General features: G+C 34.7%; 2 protein-coding genes across 4 annotated transcripts in view; one reads left to right on the plus strand and one right to left on the minus strand.

Moving 5' to 3' along the window:
* Positions 1-2,818: 2,818 nt before the first annotated feature.
* Positions 2,819-6,297, plus strand: LOC126818894 (tripartite motif-containing protein 2). The gene has a single exon (XM_050546541.2). It carries the CDS (start codon positions 3,020-3,022, stop codon positions 4,472-4,474), a length of 1,455 nt encoding a protein of 484 aa, XP_050402498.1. The 5' UTR covers positions 2,819-3,019; the 3' UTR covers positions 4,475-6,297.
* Positions 6,298-10,259: 3,962 nt separating this feature from the next.
* Positions 10,260-20,105, minus strand: part of LOC126818893 (uridine-cytidine kinase-like 1) — a 28,633-nt gene continuing 18,787 nt past the window's right edge. For all 3 annotated transcript variants that reach the window (XM_050546539.2, XM_050546540.1, XM_056100512.1), the window contains exons 10-14: positions 20,019-20,081; positions 19,614-19,736; positions 17,723-17,888; positions 14,788-14,886; positions 10,260-13,109 (exon numbers count right to left, since the gene is read on the minus strand). In XM_050546539.2, coding sequence (XP_050402496.1) covers positions 13,063-13,109; positions 14,788-14,886; positions 17,723-17,888; positions 19,614-19,736; positions 20,019-20,081 — 498 coding nt within the window. In that variant the 3' untranslated portion in view covers positions 10,260-13,062. The remainder of the gene's footprint in view (positions 13,110-14,787; positions 14,887-17,722; positions 17,889-19,613; positions 19,737-20,018; positions 20,082-20,105) is intronic.

The raw sequence follows: 20,105 nt of genomic DNA on the forward strand, positions 1-20,105 counted from the left end.
CCGAAATGTCAGAGAACCATGAAACAAAGCAGGGGTCAGCTGAAGTCAATATCGGGTATGTCCACCCTGAGCTTCTACACATGCCTGATGTCGCCTTGGCATGGACTGGCACAGATGTCTCACTACATGGGATTGTTTGCCAATGATTTTGGAGTGCTTGTGCCAACTCTGCAACAGTTCGTGGTGGCACGGTTTGAGTTCGAACCCGTCGTCCAAGTTCATACCAAAGGTGTTCGACCGGGTTCATGTCGGGGGACATAGCGGGCCTTGTCATGCTGGAAACCATCTGTCGACGGACGCCATGTTGCGCCAGCAATGAAAGCAACACCGGACGAAGGATGGCGTCAACATAATGTTGAGCGTTGAGATTGCCTTGGACCACCACCACCGAAGTGGGACTGCCTAAAATCGCGAAAAAAGACAAGTGTTGCGTTTGCACGAACAAAGTTCATTACCGAGAACTGATATTGGGTTCAAACCCAAAACTCCACAAAAAGAGACCCATCACAAGTTTCACCCATGTGCCATAAGATAGGTTTAAAGCCCAAGAAAATGTTTACCAGAAATATTTCACGAATTAGGCATTGCGTTTTTAATGGCTTTGAGTGTAATTAAAATTAGATTCCTATTCGTTCTGTAACCTTCGTCAACTTCAAAATGTATCATCAAGTCACATTTATGAAGGTCTGTGTTTTGCTAACGAAATAACGAATATTGACAAGCTAACATGAGGATATTAATCTTAGGTAAACCAAGTTATATTCTCGAATGTCGCTTCAGTGAGATACGTCACGTAGCCTATAAATTTGAGTTTTTTGTTGGCCGGTGTAATGTTGCTGGTGAACTTGAATGTTATAGCCTATTCGGGTCCAAAAATTTGTGCCACAAATCACTATAGGTACCCCGATTTTTTTTACAAAATTTTCTCGGAGTAGAGACACCCTCTAATCCTGCGTCCACCACGATTGGGTAAAAAAACCCGATTTATTAGGGATATAATTCAACGACCTTGACATTTGTATGGAAGCCTAGTGCGGCCATGTGACAATCGCTTCCATGACTTCTCACATTAACTATATGGAAGAATAACGTTTCCAATATTATTTCAATGTTCACTGTACAACCTGCATATGTCAGCAGTTCAAAATACGTATTTTAGTTTTACAATTTGCAATTTTCATTGCTCCACCATTCCAATGTCACAGTGTTAAAACACAGAATACACTTTTCAAAAATACAAATACAGGATAATAGTTATTTTGCACACTACACTTCTCCGATCCGAATTTTGCATTATAGACAGATGCATAATAGAACTTAGCATATTAGAACATATAACTTATATTTGATCTACGACGAAGCTCATTTGCATACGGAAATTAATGACCAAAGGAAATTAAAAGAAGCTTCGGAGAGGGTGGGGGGTATCAATAGGGTTCATCCTCTCAAGACCGCAATGCTGCCACCTTTTTTGAAAAAAGCTGTAACCTCTATTGCATTAACATGGTTTTCAGCAAATGGAGTTCATCCTCTATTTACCTCAATGCGTCATACCAAAGCTATTACAAACTGTAGCCTATGTCACAGTTATTAAGTTTTCGGCAAAATGGGATATAAACTGTAGCCTATGTCACATTTATTAAGTTTTCGGCAAAATGGGATAACTCTGGAACTAAAGGTCGCGGAATGCTGAATATCGAGAGGGTTTGTTCTCTCATGGCCCCAATGCTCCCCACCAAATTATAAAAAAAATCCGTTAAAAACAGGGTACCCTCTATCACGGACACCAGTTTTCCATCAAAGGGGGATAACTTTGGAATGGAAAGTTGTGGAATGCTGAAAGTCCATAGGGTTCGTCCTTTTTGGCCGCAATGCTTCAAACCAAATATGAAAAATAAATTGTATACAAACTACAGCCTTTATAGCATAAAAAAGGTTTTCGGAAAATTAGGCATAACTCTGGTACGAAGAGTGCCAGAACGCTAAATATTGATATGGTTCGTCCACTATTGACCACGATACTTCCCATCCGTTGGGAAGAAGGGCATTACGCTATTACGACAGGTCCTGGAACGCAGAATATTGGTAGGGTTCGTCCTCTTGTGATCCCTTATGTTGTCCATCAAATGTAAAAACTATAGCCTCGTTTATTGTTTCACAAGGTTTTCGGAAGAGGGGGTATAACTCTGCTACGAAAGCTCGCGGAACGCTGAATATCGATAGGGTTCATCCTCTTATGGCCACAATGTTTCACACCTTATTTGAAAAGAATTTGTCAAAAACTGTAGCCTCTATCGCGTTTACAAACCAATTGTTCACAAACACTGATGGACCGACAGACAGGGTGGCACATAATAGGCCTACCCTCACACTAAAATGAAATGTATTCATATAAAAATGTCTGGCCAGGTGTGGATTTAGGGATGGGGGGACGGTGGGGGCGCCCCCCCCCCCCCATGAGATAATAGTATGCACCCCCGCGTGACAAAGAAAGCGCCCTAAGGAGTTGCGTAGAGAGGTGTGGTGGGGGGGGGGCTCCATGCGTATTAGCTGCACTCCCAATTGAGAAGATGGGGATTTTCAAACGTGAGTCAAGGACGAGGGGGCGTGAAGTCGAGGAAAAATAAAATCGCAACTATTCGCCCTCTTTCCTCGCCTTTTCACCTTTTCGTGTCGAGATCATAAATGACGACAACAGTCTTCCACACGAATGTCAAAGTCATTGTATTGTGTAGCGGACGTATTTATGTAATAAATGTGTTATCTCAAAAGTCGAAATCATAAAATGGTCACAACAGGCTTCCATACTTTCATGTTATTATAATCACGTCCTTGACGAAACTGAAACAGGACGTTTTATCTGTATTACACAGCTAAGATAATTATATATCTTACGTCATTATTTCAAGGAAAAGTGCGTTGATATCAGTTTGAAAGCATGTTTTGCGCTTCTCTACCTTCAAATATGGTATAGGTAATACATAGTATATAGGTAATACAGGTTACGTGTTGACCTATTATGATGGCAAGTAACAACCAACGATCGGTCTGCAGTATTTGCTTAAATAGCTTTCATGAGCCTAAAATTCTACCGTGCTTTCACACATTCTGTTTGGCATGTTTGGAAGACTATATTCTAAGAATAGTTACGAACAAAGACTCGAAAGAGATGCCGTGTCCATTGTGCCGTAGTCGCATAACAATTCCTAAAAATGGTGCAAAGGGGTTCTGCCACAATTTCTACGTTGCGGATGACTTGGAAATAGACAGTGTGGAAGATGAACAATTCGTCGCAGGAAGACCATTTGTAAGTGGGTTTGTAAATTCTCACCCGATACCAAAGAATTGTGATTACCACAAAATAACTGAAACAACAAAAGACTCTGCCGAAATACCCACGGAGGATATATGCCATAACCACAGCAGCATTAAAAGGGTGTCGTTTTACTGCACCGCGTGTAATCAAGCCGTTTGTTCTACTTGTCTTCAAAATGAACATAGTGAACACGCATTTTATAACTTAGCAGAAGACAGTGCGATCATAAGAAGAGAACTCGGCGAAGAAATTAAAAAAATGGACGACGAGATCCCAAAACTGGGCAGGTATTACAAGTCATTGAACAGTCAGATGTCCGACGTCATCAACTCCATAAAACAAACATGTAAAAAAATCGACCAGCAGGTGGAGAACATTTGCATCAAAGTCAGACGACATGGGGAAGAATTAAAATACACTGCACAGTCAATTTTACGCGAAGAACAAATGAAGACAGATAAAATTAAGGAAGATATTGCGAAGTTATCAGACGATCTAAGAATTTGTCGCGTCAAAGCTGCATCAGTTTTGGAAATGAATTCAGTTGTCCAGTTGGCAGACGTTTTGACAAAAACGCGGGAAAAGATACATACAATTGTCAAGACTGCAAAAGAATGCACTTCTTATAACGGACGATGCGTAGATTTCCAGGTACCCAATTTTGTCAATGATATATATTTATCTGAAATGTTGGGGCAGCTTCAAATTGTAGATGGTCCAAATTTCCGGGTTAGTTTTCACTTGGAGCAGGTGACATCGGAATATTGCTGGAGCGAGAACCGATATATTCGCGATTTACCATGGTACGTTGGAGTGAGGAAATATGAAGAAGAACGAATGGGAATTTACCTGAAGTTGAATAAAACGGCAAAGAGATGTAATCCTTTTTCAGGTCATTATACAATTAAACTAATTAACCATAAAGATGATAACTTGTCAGTGACAAAGAAGTCCATACCAGATTACGATTATATTTTTATACCTGGTGGTAAAGGTTGGGGATGGAACAGCTTCATTGATTGGCAGAAGTTATCAGATCCAACAAGCGGTTTCTTGGACGGTGAAAACAAATTTTCAATACAAATAATGGTAAAAATTACAAATCAGTTAAACGGAGAAACTGAATTATTCCACGGTGACAATAATACTTGCTGTTAGATTTTAATTATTTATTTACATTCAAGATGTTTAAGGATGGAGTGTTGACATTTCACACACGCATATTTTAATGTGGTCATATAATATTGCTGTAATACCCGTCGGTGTGTCGTGCACATTTCTTGTTAGCACATTTACATTTAGAGGCTACAATAATAATATTTTTGAAATTGATATTGATTATCTTAGAAATGGTTCCACTATGTCTTCCTCCAGCCACAGTAGTGGGTCGTTCTAAGGTGCTCCTTTGAGCAGGTTTTGTCATGATTTGATGACAAAAAAGTTGCTGGCCTATAACTCCCTTAATTTCAAATTAAACCGATCCCAAACTGTACTGCATATAGCTTATCATATAATAAACCAATTTCCACTGAAATAAAGATGAAACGTTACCGCATAATTATATTTGACTTAATCCAACTGTTACATGAAATATCTGTCCATTTTTTAAAATGGCCGCCGAACCAGAATTAGAACACACGCATGATTTCACATCTCCGCGAAAATACAGAAAAACTGTTCGGTAAGATAAGATTGAGATTTCAGTGTTCCACTCTTCACTATTTGTAACATAATTACTTATTTCCATGCAAACTGTGATATGTGTTGAAGATTTAGCAATTGAACCTATTTTTACTTGTGCAAGGGTTAGTGGTGTGTATCAATTGTAGTGGTGAAAAAGACAATTATCACCGCTACAAATATTGCGGCTAGCATTATCTATCATTGAAATGGCGAATCCTATTGAATATCAACGTTTTTCGATAATAACCTTCCGGACTATTTCCCCGATTGTGAGAACCTGAAATTTGTACCAGTTTACTTTATTCAATGGAAAATCCTCCTGAGTTTAAATGTCCACCCGTCTGTGGTTCACATTTTCTTTTATATAGTACCCACCAAGAGACTACAACAATCCACATAGCTTTTTGAAATTGACATGGATTGGTTTTCTCGTTAAAAGGAAGAAAGTCTTGGCATAGGCCTATCTTTCTGTAATTTATATTTGGTTGCCAAATGCCAATTCATCCAATTGAAAGGAAGAATACTATTGATTTTCAATGAAGTTAAGTTCATAACTGCACAAATGACTTTGCTGCTGGTGAAAGTATGTGTCATTGCCTTGTAACATATGGTTTATCTCGGGAATTCAGATTCATTATTCATGTGGTGTAGCATGGTTTCGAAATTTGACCAGATAAACATAAACAGGGCCTTCAGAATCATTTCTATCAACATCACTAAACTCTAAGTTAGCTAATCACAATGATAAGGGATCTACATAATTTAATGTTATTCATAAATATTATATGAAGATATAAACTCTAAGTTAGCTAATCCTTTTCATCCAGTGTATAAAATTCACAATGATTTATGATCTACATAACTTAATGTTATTTGTTATTCATAAATATTATATGTAGATATATTTTTATATTATAATTTATAAATTTAGCATTAAATCTATATTTATTCTTTGCTCTTTTTTTGTTCAGTCATTTTTATATGAATTGAATATTGTTTAACCTTTATACTGTCATTTTCATAAATATTGGATCTCAATATCACAAAACTTACAAAGAATCATTTTAAGCAAATTCTGTTCATATTTCTTGGGGATACACCGATAAAAAAAATGTGTTGGTGAGTAGAATTAAATGAATATGGAGTCTTTGCCGATCTTGGATCACAATGAAAAAGAAAGAACCTAGGGTATTAATTTGAACATTTTATTTAATAATTTTATTCATGTAAAGACTAAAATACTTTTATTTGATCTAACAGTAACATTAATTTAATCTATCTACACATATAATAAATCTGATCTCTAAAACTCTTAATATTTTTTAAATTTATTTTACAGTTTGTCAAATTTTGGGGAACAGAGGAATATCTACAATGGCAATAATGGCATATATTTTTTCAATAGTTACATGTACTAAATCATAAGATAAGAGTTAGCAATTGATTGCATATATCTGTTTGTTGTTGCCTTATTTCTCCACACAACATAAGAACCTTACAGTTAGCATGGATTTACCGGCATGCAAATCCAAACATTATCAATCTGTATACATATGATAATGCCATTAATGGCCTGAAGCTTATGAAAATTATTTCAGAATTATCACTTTTATATACAGAAAATTAAAAGTGGCAGCATGAAATGTACTCTAAAATCTGCCAACCCAACACTGAGACATAATGTTTAAACTTTCTATTTGATTTGTGGTTTTCAAGATGTTGGTCAGTGTTTGGAATTTCAATGATATGTGGCAGTTCTAGGAGTCATTTTCTTTCATCATTAAAAATGATTATATACATGTAATTACAAAAACATTGCGATCAATAATCATCTACATGATTGTAAAAAAAGTACCTTATAACTACTACCGCATACAGTACCTGATGCATACACCAGATTTTATCCTAAAGAAAAATGAAATATCGAAACAAATTTAAGAGCATCGATTTGTAAAACCTATTTTGATATTTCATAAGCTCAGAGCTGAACAAATATTAGATGTAGGTCAAGAAAAAATCAAATATGTCCGATATGGATTATAGTTCATTTTAAATAAAACTGATTAACAGAACACTTAAAAACATAATAATACAAATTTCACTAAAATCTTTTTTTTTTGTGTGTATTTTTAGTCACGCTTACAGGATAAGCTTAGGCTTATTAAAGATTGTCATGCATACACATATAAATGTGAACCATATAATGATATAAATATAGTAGTGTCTCCAATCACACCAAGTTTTTTCTGGACTGCCTTTTCCACTGATAATATTTTTTATATTAATCGTCCCTCTTGCCAATCATCATAGACACAACAGGAAAAGGGTCTTTCCTTTAATAATGAGATTTTACTTTTTTCTGAAGCGCATCGCTAACCAGATATCTTTTGGCATAATTGTCACTCTTTTAGCATGAATAGCGCAAGAATTACAATCTTCAAACAAGCTGACAAGATAGGCTTCTGCAGCTTCTTGCAAAGCTGCTATGGCAGTTGCTTTCCAATAAAAACTCAGATTTGGATACAAGCAAACCACAACATCTCTAACAACCCTTGAGAATGGAAGTTTCCTCAGCAACAATTGTGTTGACTTCTGGTATTTTCTGATTTCTAGCAATGCTTTTGTGCCAGGTCTGTGACGTCTTCTTCGTTTCGGTTGGGGGTCTTCACCCTGGTTGTTGTTTCTTTCAGCAGCCAATCGACGATTCCTTACATCATCAAGTCTTTTGGGACTAGAAGACTTACGACCAGCACTACCCGGTCGAACCATTGTTTGTAAGTGTCAGATGTACATTCGGTTAGCATTTGCAAGATATTTGTAGAAAAACTTCGAATTTCTTGATTTCAAAACAAAATAGTGCAAAGCGCGGCACTCGCCCAGTTAGTCAGAGTTACCTACCCAATAAGCTATTTTCGGTTATCCAGTCTTTAGAGGCAGATTCATACGGCGATTCATTCTACTACTAGTACTACTATTAGTATTAGTCCTAGTTTTTTGCCACGAGAATATTTAAAGTCGATAATGAAAATTATATTACGCCCTTGGAGGTCCTGCTGAGTATATAACTTGGGGGATAAAATAAGCATGCAGTAGACTTATTTTATTATAAATTATTAAATGAAGATGAAGGCAAGAATTTAATAATAAAATGCAATGCAGGGGCGGGCTGCCGAGTGCAGTGCTTGCAGTCATAGTCATAGTCAGTCATAGAGTTATAATATTATTAATAACTAGTCTAATATGTGTGGGCCCTTGTGCCAACTGGTTTACTTAGGCAACCCATCTTGTGTGACATTAAATTACGAGCAAACGAAACTAGCTTGATTCACCTTTACAACGCCCACTTAGTTATTGATCATTTAACTCCTCGGATTTGCCCGGGCCCCAGTCCGTTGGCCGAACGCAATTATTCCCGAAAACAGTCCCTAAAGTCCTTTTGTTTATTGTTCTTTTCTTTTTGATTTTATCCAATGTCCCCTTGAGATTTGATCACAGCTTTGGAGCACATTAAATATAGAAAATAAAGAACTCACAAAAATCATGTTTTATTCAAACAAACATACAGGTGGAACCAGTGACGGATCATGGCAGGACAACGGAGGTAAATGCCTTGGGCCCGGGCCCCAGCGATTTGGTAACAATTTTTTTATATATATATATATATATATACATTTTTTGGGAAAAAATAATGAAGACCCATTTCCAAAAATTTGTGAAACAAAGTGACTTTTTTGCAATATAGCCTACTCCACAGACCACCATTTCAGGTCGAAATTTCAAAAATCAGGGGAGAAACCTCGGGGCCCCCTCAACCCATTCCTCCATTGTCTTATACTATCTCATCACTATCATAATATTCAAGAGAGAGAGAGAGAAATGGGGTTTAACATCCACTCTACACAACTAGGTCATTTCGGGACTAACATATGGTTTAATTTTATTTCAATAATTCGCTTGCGTATAGGGGTCTTTAGCAGTGGGAGGAAACCGGAGGACCTGGAGAAAACCCACGAGGTTGGACAAGAGAGAGAGAGAAATGGGGTTTAACATCCACTCGACACAACTAGGTCATTTCGGGACTAACATATGGTTTAATTTTATTTCAATAATTCGCTTGCGCATAGGGGTCTTTAGCAGTGGGAGGAAACCGGAGGACCTGGAGAAAACCCACGAGGTTGGACAGGCGAACCTACTCCTGGTCACGTACAACCGGGGATTCGAAACCACGCCAGTCGACTCAATGACAGACTTTATTATACAGCGCGCGCACGCTAACCATTCAGCCATCCACCCCCCCCCCCCATAATATTCAAGATTATAGTTAACCACCCAGTGAGTAGTACCACTAATGTGTGAGTCGTAGGGCTACAGAATCTACAGACGTTTTGTCAACTCAACTCGCACGAAACAGGCAGATCTTGAGATTCTGTTCCATTTCAGATCCTCTTGTTAACAAGAATTTGCCAGGAAATTGACAAAAAATTTAGTTACAGCCATTCATTGAGGGGTGGGATTGTGGATGGCACCCTCGATTTTGCCCCCCCCCCCCCACCTCCTATTCACAGCATCTAGATCCGCAACTTTTCCTTCTTTTGACCAATCATAACCAAATGATGTGCAGGTTATACTGAAAGACTTTCTTCTGTGATTGTTCTGTTCTTAAACACTATCCACTAGGTGTCATCTCATGGTCAAGGCTGGATTCAGAATAAGTGTGGAGCAGTGTTGGCACATTGTGCACTTTCTTTTTTTGTTTATAATTTGTTTCATTATTGTTCTTTGATGTGTTTTGTTACCTACTTCGTCTGTTAAAAGTCTATTATAAAAGCCAATAATTTAGTGGCATGTAACAACAAAAGGTATTAGCGAGGTGGAGTTTAAATGATTAATTTTAAAAGGTCTTGGGGTAAAGAGTAAGCATGGCTTTTTGTGAACGAGAAATGGAGAGATATTTTACACTTGGCTGTCAAAGTCGGTGCTATTTCATAGAAGATAACCTTCAAATAATCTATACCAACAGAATCACCGGCAATCGAAGATACTTCTTTGATTGCAAATGCCCCACTTTGTTCGAGGCCAAGCAAATGAGCTCTTTCTGAATGTGTCCTCTCTCAACAAATAACCATTGGATTCTTGCTACAGTGTTTTGATGTGATGAGTCAATTGCTACTTGTTAGTTTTTGGTCCCTCAATTATAAACACACAAAATTAATCTGCTCTGATTTGATGAAAGATATGCTTCAGCAAAAAAAAGTTTTTTTTAGCATTTGATTTTTTTTATTATTAATCCCATTTATACAACAAAATTTTACCAGTTTACAAGTTAATTATGGCATGAGGTGTGATACTAATACTATTACCATTTAATTCAGTTATCATACTATTTTGAAGTCATGTACATTAACCTAAATAATCACTCGGTCTATCAAGTTCACAAGGTCAAAAAATCAAACAGCTAAGGGCAGTATAAATTCATTGTAATAGAATATAGTTATAAAATCAACATTGGTCACCCACGACAGAGGATTGAATTAAAAAATCTCAGAAATACCCCTTTTAAACCACCTAAAATGTAATCACATGTTACATATCTGATTATTGTGTTTCTTAGCTTACCATTAGAGGTTGGTTACAGCAATTTAAAGGAAAAGTACCGAGATTCTGAATTTTACCCACTTTAATCGTGAATGAATTCCTTAGTCCCTACTGTACTGGGTTAAATAAATACTATTCTAAACATCCAAATTGATGTAAACATATGACTTCAAAATTTTCATTCATTCAGTTTCAGTTATGGTATGGTTGATGAGGTATATGTATGACACAATACTTTGTGTAAAAATATAATAGATACATAATTGAAAATCTTAATGAGAAAAATATAATAAATAAGTGCTGATATTTGATCTTATACAGCAAAAAAGTTTTGAACATTTCTTGGGGATTTACACAAAACATTATTTACAAACAATGAGAGAAATGTTATTTCTTAAATGTTAAGGATCTGTTTACGAAAGTAAATTCAATTTATCTAATGGGATTAATTGCAACCATAGCAAAAGCTTTACCTTTAATGCTAAAATATAACAAGACAAGCACTATTTTGTTCTGTCCCTGTGGGTTTTAGAATAATAGTCTGTGTGCATGTGATCTAAAAAAAACAAACAACCATCACCAAGTAGCTAACAAGAGGACAATTCACAACTCTTTCATATCAGCAAATGCAAATAAGTACCAGTATATAATTTTTTTTTAACATTTTCAATTTTAGAAAGTTTTAACACTGACCAAATATTTTATATGTTTGTTCCTCGAATCTTTGAATTTTAGTTGTACAATCTTCAGAAGACTAGACAATTTGATACACAATAAAACATAACAATGTACATTTATTTCAATAATATTTTTACAACATTAGATGGGTGGCTGTAACTTCAACAGATAATCATAGACTACTACTTATACACTGACTACAATACCGTAATACATGTTTCCTTTTATATTTACAAAAAATACTGCTGTATGATTTTACAGCTTATATATTAATCTGGACAAATATTACTCAAAATAACAAAAAGATTTCACGTTATTACCTTTGGCTATGAAAAAGATAGTGGATTTAATCAATGCACATCTTGGATTGATATTAAAAAATTAATAGTTCACACCTTAATTTTTTCTGTAAGTTTTACATCATTAAATGGGTTTATTATACAAGGGTGTAAAATTAACAGCAACATAAAAAAAAGTCAAATCCTCACAAACAATGCTGTACAATTTGGTAAAAACACAGCATACATAAGAATATAGGTTCGAATACTGTTAATATTATTATTATAAGATTTACGTAAGTTGTCTACCAAGTGTTCCCTATGTAATTTCAATTAGGGGCCTACTCAAAGAGTTCTTATCACAAATATAATTCCATTTACTGAAAGTGCTCTCATCACTTATATAATTTTATTTATATGTCATGGACAGCTTGTTTATAAACAATAGTTGACAAACAGTGCACAGAAAATGACCTTCAGTCTTTTAATAACATTATTTGTATTGAACATGACAAGTGACATGAGGTTAGATTACTGAATTGCTTGTATAATTTAATACATTACAAGTATTATGTAAAACCAGTAAATGCCTTGTAGAAAATAGAAATAATAAAACACAGCATAAACTATGCACATATAATATATATGATATATTTAAATATAATTACACATTATTCAATTACTTCAAAATATATTTGAGACCTGTAATTTTAAATTGATGATGACGATAATGATGATGATGATGATGATGATCAATATAAATTACCAAAAAAAAGATGAGATTTTATCTCCTGCAGACATTCTGTTAAATTACAGACTTTTTTTTATAGCATTATATATTAGTATACAAATTTTGAAATAATATTTTAAAACTCATTCGCTGTTGGTTTATAGACTGATTGAATTATTTCTTTGGCAATACTTTTTTTTAACCTATCGTTACCCTGTTATCATTTTATTTTGGGCTGCAATGTGATGGACATGTATACTAATAAATTCTGGTTGTTTCATCTGCAGGTAACTAACTTATCAGTAAACTTTAGTCAGCCAAAACAAGGTTTCTTCACATACGTATCCATTTATAAATGTATTTCATATTACATTGTAAATTACATGATTAGGATGACTAATATCCATCAATATAAAATTATCAGAGGCAGTTTTATGTCATTAGTTACCTATTTTAAAAGTCAACAGTTTCCAATCAATCTACAAAAAACATTTAAAATATATATATCAAGATAACAAATATTCGTATGCTACAACAAAATAAAAGTAACATGGTTATAAAAAGAGCAAAATAAAATGATGATTTCCATGAGATTTGAAAGGATAATGCGAAAATAAAATGCACCATATGGTCCCTGTTCAATTTGAATTATTTCAATGTTCTATCAATGTAAACAATTCATTCATATATAAATCATATATTGGCAGCACTAATAGATAAGAAGACACCTTGTAATTTTTATAGCAGATATGGATAAAAAATATAGATTTCGTATGGCAGACCTATTGCTCAAAGTAGTCTGTTCCGAAGAAACGATCACCGAAATTCCCTGAAAATAAATAGAAAGTTAAATATTTACAAATTCAAAAAGATGGGTAATGAATAATATGCCCATCTGTATTGTTTGCACAGTCCATGAGGACTGTTGCACTTACTCAGATGATAACATTACGGTATTCATAAGATTTTTCCGCTTAATCCAGGGCAATTCTGGACAATGTGTTATAGGGGATACTCGATTGTCAGTCCAGAACGTTCCAAATTGACAGAATTGCAATCAAGTAACAAAGAATTCGGTCCTGTCACAGTTCTGTTAGTCCCAACAACTGAGGCGGTCTGTGTAGAATCGTGACGTTATAAAATACGACAAAAAAGTTTCAGCAATCATGGTTGGTTGAGATATTTTCTTACAGTGCATGCTTTGTAACTCAAAATTCTGTTTTTCCCCCTTTTGGGGATTGAAAAAATGAAATTCCGGAACGTTCAATCAAGTCTCCCCATAAATAGTCAAAATGACCATGGGCTAAAATTCCAATTGTCAAAAATGTAATACAATTTTTTATTTATGTATCCACACGATTTTTTGGATGGGTTCTAGAATCTGCAATCAGTCAAAGTTAGACATATTCTCATCTCATATATTGTGTATAAATTTTAAGTCAATTAGATGACTATTCTAACCTCGGGAGTATCCACAAGATTTTTTACGGTGATAAAGGGCCATAACTTTACAAAGAAATATTGAAAATGGTTGAAAATCAAGACTTCTTTGACTCATGAAAATAAACAAAGATTTCAAAGGGATTAAGCTTCACAAGTCTAGAATTTGTTGTCTTATGAATATAAACACAGTATAGAATTTTTATGTTAACTGGATGATTATTTTAGCCTCTACCACAAATTGTAGATATATACATCCATATTCCACATTTAATGTGGGTGATCTTTATCTTTATCATAAAAAAAAATGACATTCCTAAAGAATTTTCTTCAGTCTGTACTAAATATACTAAGCAGCAAAAGAAACGTCAGGTTGGTATGTTGTTACTCTGAATAGACGCATTGCATAAAACTTGCTGAATGTGCTACATTGATCAAGCTCTCAGACCCCACGTCATACCACATTTCGCACGTCATCAAAACAATGTTTTCCATCATGACAACACCCGTGCTCACACCGCCAGAGTTACTTGGGACTTTCTGCAGCAGAACGGTGTCAACATTATGCACTGGCCAGCCCTTAGTCAGGACTTAAACCCGATTGAACATCTTTGGGATGAAATTCAGGAGACTTAATAATGTAGTACCGAGACCAAACACAGCCGATGGATTGTGCCAGGCTTTTCTGAGAGTGTGGTTCCAGGTGCCAATGACATTCATCAATCGTCTGGTCCAGACTACGCTGCTGTTATTGACACTCGTGGTGGACACACCAGATACTGATGTATAGACTATGTACAGACTCTAAACCTTCTCGTAATGTCTTGGAATTGTGATGAATTAATACTAATGTGTCAACATACTTAATACTGTTCACAAAATATTGCTTTGATCCATTTAATAAGTCGTTTTCTAGAATGATCTGATTAAAGTGCCTCTCTGATTTTGAAATCGTACTGACGTTTTTTTTCCTGTTTAGTATACATGTATATAAATACATAATATACAAATTGAACCTCTCATTTGGTCTATATTTCTTTGATCTATATATACGTAAGAAAACTTACCTATTCCCGGCAATATATGGAATTTATCATTGACCTCTTTATCCACAGCAGTCGTGAGAATTTTTACTTTTGGGAATGCATAAGCAACTGAATAAACACCTAGAAAATAATGAAATTAAATTAATAAACTTTTTTACTTACAAAAATAATACCTAAGATTTAATTCAAAGAAATTTGCGCTAACAGTAATAACCCTGTTGTCAGATATAAAGATATAAATTAATTTATTACAGGTAACGATTTAACGATAAAGTAATATAGAGAACAAGCTAAAAAAAAATGCAATTTTTCGTACTATCAGGGGCCATAAGTTTTAAGTTTCATCAAAATCGGCGGACTTTTACACTATTTGCGTACAAGGAGCAGCCCTTTTGTCAAGCAGTTTCGTTTCAATTTTCTCGAAATTTGAACTCAACCTTCATTATGGTGTAACGGTGATATATTTTAACTGTTTTTAACGGTTAACAAGGCAAAAATGTGATTTTTGTGTACAATCAAGGAAGTTGTGGTCTGATATGCGCAAACATTGAAATGAACCGAGATCTTTGGGATATAAATATATATTTAAAGTTTCATCAAAATCGAATAAAAATTGTGATCTCTAGAGGGCCCACAACCTTGGTATTACATACTTTTACACTATTTGCATACAAGGAGCAGCCATTTTGTCTGGCAGTTTCGGTCTGATTTTCACCATCGTGTAACAGTGATATATTCAAACAGTTTTTTAAATTGCATAAAAGTTGTGACCTTTAGAGAAACTACAAGCTAAAAAAGCGATTTTTTGTGCAATCAAGGGCCATAATCAAGGAAGTTATGGTCCGATATGTGCGAATAGCTAAAGGAACCAAGATCTTTGGGTTATAAACATACATTTCAAGTTTCATCAAAATTTGATAAAAATTGTGATTTCTAGAGTGTCCACAAGCTAAAAACGTGATTTTTCGTACAATCGTACAATATACTGGTTTAGCGCAACTAATTTCAAACCAAGGAAATATTAAAAATGCCTTTATGGATGTCAATACTTTTCGAAGAGAATCAAATATTTTGATAGTTGAACCGTGACTTCATAAAATATACAAGCATGCCTAGTCGGATTTATTATTATTTCAAATTATATTATCACCGGCGCCAAAATGCTCTAAAATGAGCGAAGAGTATAATTGGAAGTATCTCTTACAAATAAAAGCGAAATTTATATCATTCTATCGGGGATTCAGATTCCTTTACGGTACCTGAAAATAACAATAGGCCTATTGTGCATGCAAAACATAAATTTATAGAAAATTGGCAATTTTTTGATGACATTTGACACGTAAAAACAGAAAAGCAAAAAAAATAAAATCTGATCTTAGCAAATCATCTCCAAACTGAGCTAATTATGTAAAGGCGTTTTTTTTTTTTTTTAAGTCATTGTTTTATTATAAGCCTACCTGAGAAATAAAATTGTTACAGCTTGTCTTTTTTATCACACATTTTTAGCAGATAAAATATTCCAGTTGGTGGAAAAAAATATATAACATTTTTTATATAAAAATTATCATCCATTTTGGAGGAAATGAACTGAAAGCCAGTGTGAGCCCTGAGAAAAATGTAACTTATTTTGCACTAAAAAATGCTGGGATGTAATGGCCATTTGTCGTTTACCTAATCATTTTATTGATTTTTATTGATGTTTAAATGGTTATAACTTATTCAATACAACATGAACGATTTTTTAGTGACTATAAATGTGAGGAACTAAGTTAAGGCTTGTTATTATAAATATTGTGGTATAATTGTCAAAATATTTATAGATTTTTTCTTATGGTGGGGCACGATAACACAGGTTGGCCTTTGGTCTTTTTTTTTCTTATTCACTAGTAGAATTTAAATAGTAAATGGTACAATTTTAACTGGAATAAACCTCAGCAATTCCTGCACCCTTAAAGAGCTATAAAGATAGGTTGCCAGACAATGAAACATACACCCACACACAGCAGCTGAGTCATCTGGGCAGTCAACAAGTGTTGTCGCATATTTTTTCTTTTTAAAGTAATGAGAACACATGAAAATCTGATTGCAAGTAATAACCCATAAAGTTATTATCAGAAAACATTAGAATTTGTTTCGATTGTTTTTCTCATGACCTTAAACAATGAATATTGACTTTAGCCTCTAGAGCGCCCGCAAGATTTTTCAAGGGCCTTAACTCTGGCAGTAATTATCGGAAATTGTTGAAAATGAATAGGATTCTTTGTCACATGACTTTAAACCTGGTGTATAAGTTTAAAGTCAATCAGATATTAACTTTAGCCTCAAGAGCTTCTACAAATTTTTCAAAGAGGTCAAGGGCCATAACTATGGCAAAAATTATCGGAAATCGTTGAAAATAATAGGCTTCTTCGTCTCATGACCTTAAACACTGTGTATAGATTTAAAGTCAATCGGATATTAACTTTAGCCTCTAGAGTGTCCACAAGATATTTCAAAGTAATCAAGGGCCATAACTCTGGCAGTAACTATTGAAAATCAATAGGATTCTTCATCTCATGACCTTTAACACTGTGTATAAATTCAAAGTCAATCAGATATGAACTTTTAACCTCTAGAGTGTCCAAAGTGTTTAAGGGCCATAACTCTGGTAGTAATTATTGGAAATCGCTGAAAATCAATAGGCTTCTTCAACTCATGACCTTAAACACTGTGAATAAATTTAAAGTCAATCAGATATTAAAGCCTCTAGAGTGTCCACAAAGTGATCAAGGGCCATAACCATGGCAGTAATTATTGGGAATTGCTGCAAATCAATAGGCTTCTTCTTCTCATGACCTTAAACACTGTGTATAATTATAAATCAGATATTTACTTTAGCCGACAGACGGGATCGATCACAATATACAACCACATTTCAATGTGGGCGTATAAAAATTTAACATAACAAGACATGTACCTGATTCTGCCATTAGAAGAGAACACAAGGTAATATTTTCCTCTTTAACATCATGATCTAACAATACTCTAATGGCCATCATGGCTGCAGCACCCGTAGCAACAGTAGCATCCATCAACATAACATACTGGTCCTTTATATCTTTGGGCAATCTAAGGTAATGTAGCTAAAATAAATAATGATAATAAGTATAGACTAAATCTGAGATGTTTTTCACTTGTGCCCATTAACATTTAAATGATGTAACTCCCAGTACACATGGAACCTTCTAAGTTGTCAACAGACATCCAGAAATGGTAATTTATTGCCCTGGGTTACAGAGACTTCAGAAACTAGAATTAAAGTTAGCTTGTTCCAAATTCTCAACCAATCAAATTGCTTATCACCCTTATAGAATTCCGTCCTCGTATTGATGTAATCAATCAATACATCAAGTCTGAATCAAAGTTATCCTGTTTAAAAGCATGGACAAATCTCTGCCGAGTTATTGTGTTCAAAATGTTGTGATGGACAGACAGATGGCTGAACGAATAACACTCATTTTATAGTCCCCTGCTTTCTCTGAAAGGCAGGGGGACAAGAGGCATTTTAGGAAAATCAAACAATAGTTTACTATTTTTGTGGACAAACTGGCTGTTTCTCGGCAAGAGCTTAAGTTATAAACTAATTTTGATATACCAGGTACAGGGACCGTACAATATAAATACATTTATATTTTCATAAAATTTCGTCACTTCTCATAAAATAGAAAAATATTATAAAAAAATATAAAATTTCACCATTTCCAATAAAATGAGACGAAATTTTTTCAAAATATGGAATTAACCATAATTCGCTACTCCCAATAATAAATTTCTATACTAATAAATCCGGTTTTGAATAAGAAAATCATCCAGGCATTTTATGACCCCCAGCTTGCTGCTCTCTTTTATTTAATATTTGACAGTGTTCAGTTAATGTTATGATAGTATATTTATATGAAATGAAATTAAATAAAATTTGGGTTTAACATCCTACTATTCTGCTCCAACTGGGCTAATGAAGACGGGCATATGCCATACAGTGTGCTATGACTATGAGGGAAATTTTGCCCTGACATTGGCACTCTGGCCTACTCTTATATCGAATTCCAACTGCCAAGGGATCTTTACTTGCACATCAACTACTTGGTTTTTCATACCATCCAAACAACTAGAGAGTTGTCCTTGTCAAGCCTTGTGTCCTGCACCTCTGACAAGAGGAAACCACGTCGGAAAACCCTTATGAACTTTCGCAGCCAACACCGGGAGCGAACCCGCACACTCTAGGCTAGCGAGCCAGCATCTTACCCACTCAGACACCGTGGCTCCCACGGATAGGCTATATGAACACAGGTGAAGATGACTGCACCCATTAACACTACCAGTGCTGTTTGTGGGACGTTTTTATATTTACTGTCAGTGCAGTTATATAATATTTGATAATGATAAAAGCATAAAAAAATCATGAAATGTTATAAAACCATCATGAAAATCATAAAATTCCACGAGAAACATTATGATGAAAATCTGTGCAAGGTCCCTGCAGGTAGGATAATTGCACCCAACATCGGGGAAGTTCGTTAAATTACTAAACAAAAGCTTTACTAACAAGGATTATTCTCAGAAAGTACACAAGGTTATTTTGGATCTGGTCAGGGTTTCAGGAAATCTTGCCCGTAATTCAAAGACTTCCAACTACTACAAGAAGTCAAAGGCACTCATTTTAGGCATATGGGGTTTATTCTGAAAGTGAAATCTTACCAAGAAACTAGTTACTACATGTACCTATTATTTACCATAGTTTTCTAACTTTACCTTCATCACCAAAAGTAAGTTTATGTTGGAGCAAAAAAAAGTCCATGAATATTTACCTCAGGTTCTCCTGTATCAAAATTGGTCTGGATAAGTATTTTACCAATTCTAATATTTTTACATACAGCACACAAAGCTGATTCCATTGTTTCTCCCGCTCGCAATATAGACACACCACAAATCTATAATTAATAGTAAAACTATTCATTTTTCGTCTTCATATGTTACTACATTCACCATATATGAGGTCATTATTAGCAATTTTGATTAATTCTGTCAATTATTTTTGATGACTTGCAAGGAAACTTTTCTCAGTTTATCATTTACTTTATTTTTTCCATACAAATTACTAAAGCTTATATATAAGTACTGTTAAATCAAGTGTAAACTGTTTATTAGTGCAAAATTAACATGAGTTACACAATTTTAACTTTCTTATTCTTTATCAAATATATATTACTAACTTTTAAGTTTGTGAGGCGTTTTCCCTCATAAGGAATTAACTGAGGTGTTTCAACACGCACACTCTGAAAGGATAAACAATGAAAACC

Source organism: Patella vulgata, chromosome 4, assembly GCF_932274485.2.
Source record: "Patella vulgata chromosome 4, xgPatVulg1.2, whole genome shotgun sequence".
NCBI classification, from domain to species: domain Eukaryota; kingdom Metazoa; phylum Mollusca; class Gastropoda; family Patellidae; genus Patella; species Patella vulgata.